Source organism: Lactuca saligna, chromosome 3 (assembly GCF_052625555.1).
Source record: "Lactuca saligna cultivar CGN05327 chromosome 3, ASM5262555v1, whole genome shotgun sequence".
NCBI lineage: Eukaryota > Viridiplantae > Streptophyta > Magnoliopsida > Asterales > Asteraceae > Lactuca > Lactuca saligna.
In genome coordinates, this window is record NC_136419.1 from 123,887,462 (window position 1) to 123,889,939 (window position 2,478).

A 2,478-nucleotide genomic window follows, 5' to 3' on the forward strand; every position below is an offset into this window, starting at 1 on the left:
ATACAAGACAAATCAAAGAGGAAATCACAAGATTGATAAAAAAAATGTGTAGTTCATATTTCATTATATCTTGGTTGAGAATTCGAACAATTTCTTCGGTTATGTCCTGGTTGATGGCGTCCACATATACGAGGTTCATCAGGATGACGAACATCCATCTCGTTACGAAATCGATTTGAACGCCTCTGACCACAACTTATAGAAAGTTTCGAGTATTCTGTTCCAATCTTCGAATCGAACTCCGGCCAATTATCAAGATGAAAAAGTGGTGCAAAAGCATAGTTATATTGTTGTTTATATGTGCAGTAGCATAAACATCGTTGACAATAGAGAGCAGATTATCCCCTCTATACCGACAAACTGCAAAAGCATGTGAACATGAAAATCTTTCCATCTTTATTTACCAAATGTACATGTGTGTTGAAAATAATGGATCGTATATATATTCCATCATTTTCCATTAGTCTGAAACTCCGTCAAAATTTTATAGACACCTTAGTTGTAGTCAAACTGAGTCATATTATGGCTTTTGGGCACATGTCTCACATTTAAGGAAAAGACGTCACATACATGATGATAGAGGTGTATTGCAGTTCATTGCAATAGCACTATGCTTTTGAAATAATTGAACAATTTTATTGATTGTAAGGTCAATACATGCTCTAATCAGTAATTGTCTTGCACCTCACAATGCATTATTCATACTTTCATAGATATTTGTTGTTAACAAACCCCAACGACGATTTTCATCATCTAAAAGACACCATTGACTTTTACGAATTTGTCTTAAATATTTTCAAGGTTCAAGATTGATTGTTTTTTATTTCTTTGATATACTTGAGAAACTTTCTTTTCTGTTCCATGCTTCCACAACCCAATAAAATCTTTTTAGGATTACATTGTTGTACTTTTTCATGAGATTACTTCTAATGTGTCGGAGACAGAAGCGATGGTATGCTAATGGCTCTTTCTATTGATCCATATCTATCATTGCATGAATTATTCCTTGACGTTTGTCTGAAATAACACAAAGTTTCCTATCTTCAGCAACATAAGGTCTGAACTGGTATAAAAACCAACACTAGTTGTGTGAAGTGCCCTCATCAACAGTAGCATAAGCAATCTGTAATATACTATTGTTGGCATCTTTTGTAACAACAACAATCATTTTTCCCTTGTATGAACCCTTCAAATCAAAACCATTAATTGAAATAACAGGTTGACATAGATGGAATGCATGAATAGCATGTCCCAAAACCCAAAAAACATATTTAAATGTTGCTACATTTGATGAACCATTTGCATTATGCAACCATTTAACAATTGTACTAGGATTGGAAGCCTGTAAAGCTGCAATGTACTTAGGGAACTCAACGAAGTTACTCTCCCAAGTTCCATAAATCTTATCAATGGCTCTTCGTCTACCACGCCATGCCTTCCCATATGTAACATCAACATGCAAAACATTTTTAATATCTGCGTATATATGTTTCATTGGATAAGAAACAACTTTTTAAATTGAGTGGGTTATGTATGAGGAAATAGTTTCAGAGTTCAAATTTTTTTTTTATTTCCTATTCATGACCCAAAGCAACTGCGTGCAGCCACCCAACGTGTAATCTTCCACATATGATGATTTTTTTTTCTTAACTCCATGAACATTCCGTTCCTAGAGTCTTACACTTTGCTACCTATAACCTATTTTTACTTTCATACACTTTGAACTCTCTATTTTTTACGATCGACCAAAGTGATACTGGTTTTTTTACTTCTTCCCTACTTTCAAATACCATTCTTATCCTTATTTTTTCCGATTCTTTCCAAATATCAACATGAATGGTTTGTGCAAAGTGATACTGGTTTTTTACTTATTTTTTTCCGATTCTTTACTAAATTGTGAGTTAGTATCATCAAACCCAATGTCATCATCCCCCTCAAATCTATCATCATTGGGCAAAGGAAATGATACATTTGAGGGGTCGGTCACTGGTCGTTGTTGTAACGCCTGTGTTTCTCGGCTAAGCATTAATGATGATGTAATAGTCTAGGTCAACCATTGTAACCCATTTTAAAGTAATAAAGATGAATTATTTGAGTATTATGTGAGTTATGTGAATTTATGTGCTTTATACATAATTATGATGATATGATAAATTAAGAATAAAAATAAACATCAAAAATAATGGGTGAGATAAACCCGATATCAATGAAGAAATTTGTAGTGGTCGTGACAAGGATTCCTGACATATAAAGAACGCCGAAATCCGAGTTATAACGAAGAAGTTATGACCTGTCGAAGTTTCGCGACAAAACCGACACGACGCTAGGTGACGTAAATAGTGAATTTACGATAGAGGACATTTTAGCCTTAGTAATCTAAACAAAAGTCGTAGTGTTCTTTAAACTAAGAGTGTCCATAAAAAGAACACCTAAATCTGACTTCGTATGAGGAAGTTATGATTTTTCGAAGTTTTGGAT

General features: G+C 33.9%; 1 protein-coding gene across 1 annotated transcript; it reads right to left on the reverse strand.

Annotated features, from left to right (window-relative positions):
- Positions 1 to 1,081: 1,081 nt before the first annotated feature.
- Positions 1,082 to 1,495, reverse strand: LOC145035941 (uncharacterized). The gene has a single exon (XM_078984438.1). It carries the CDS (start codon positions 1,493 to 1,495, stop codon positions 1,082 to 1,084), a length of 414 nt encoding a protein of 137 aa, XP_078840564.1.
- Between the last annotated feature and the right edge of the window lie 983 nt (positions 1,496 to 2,478).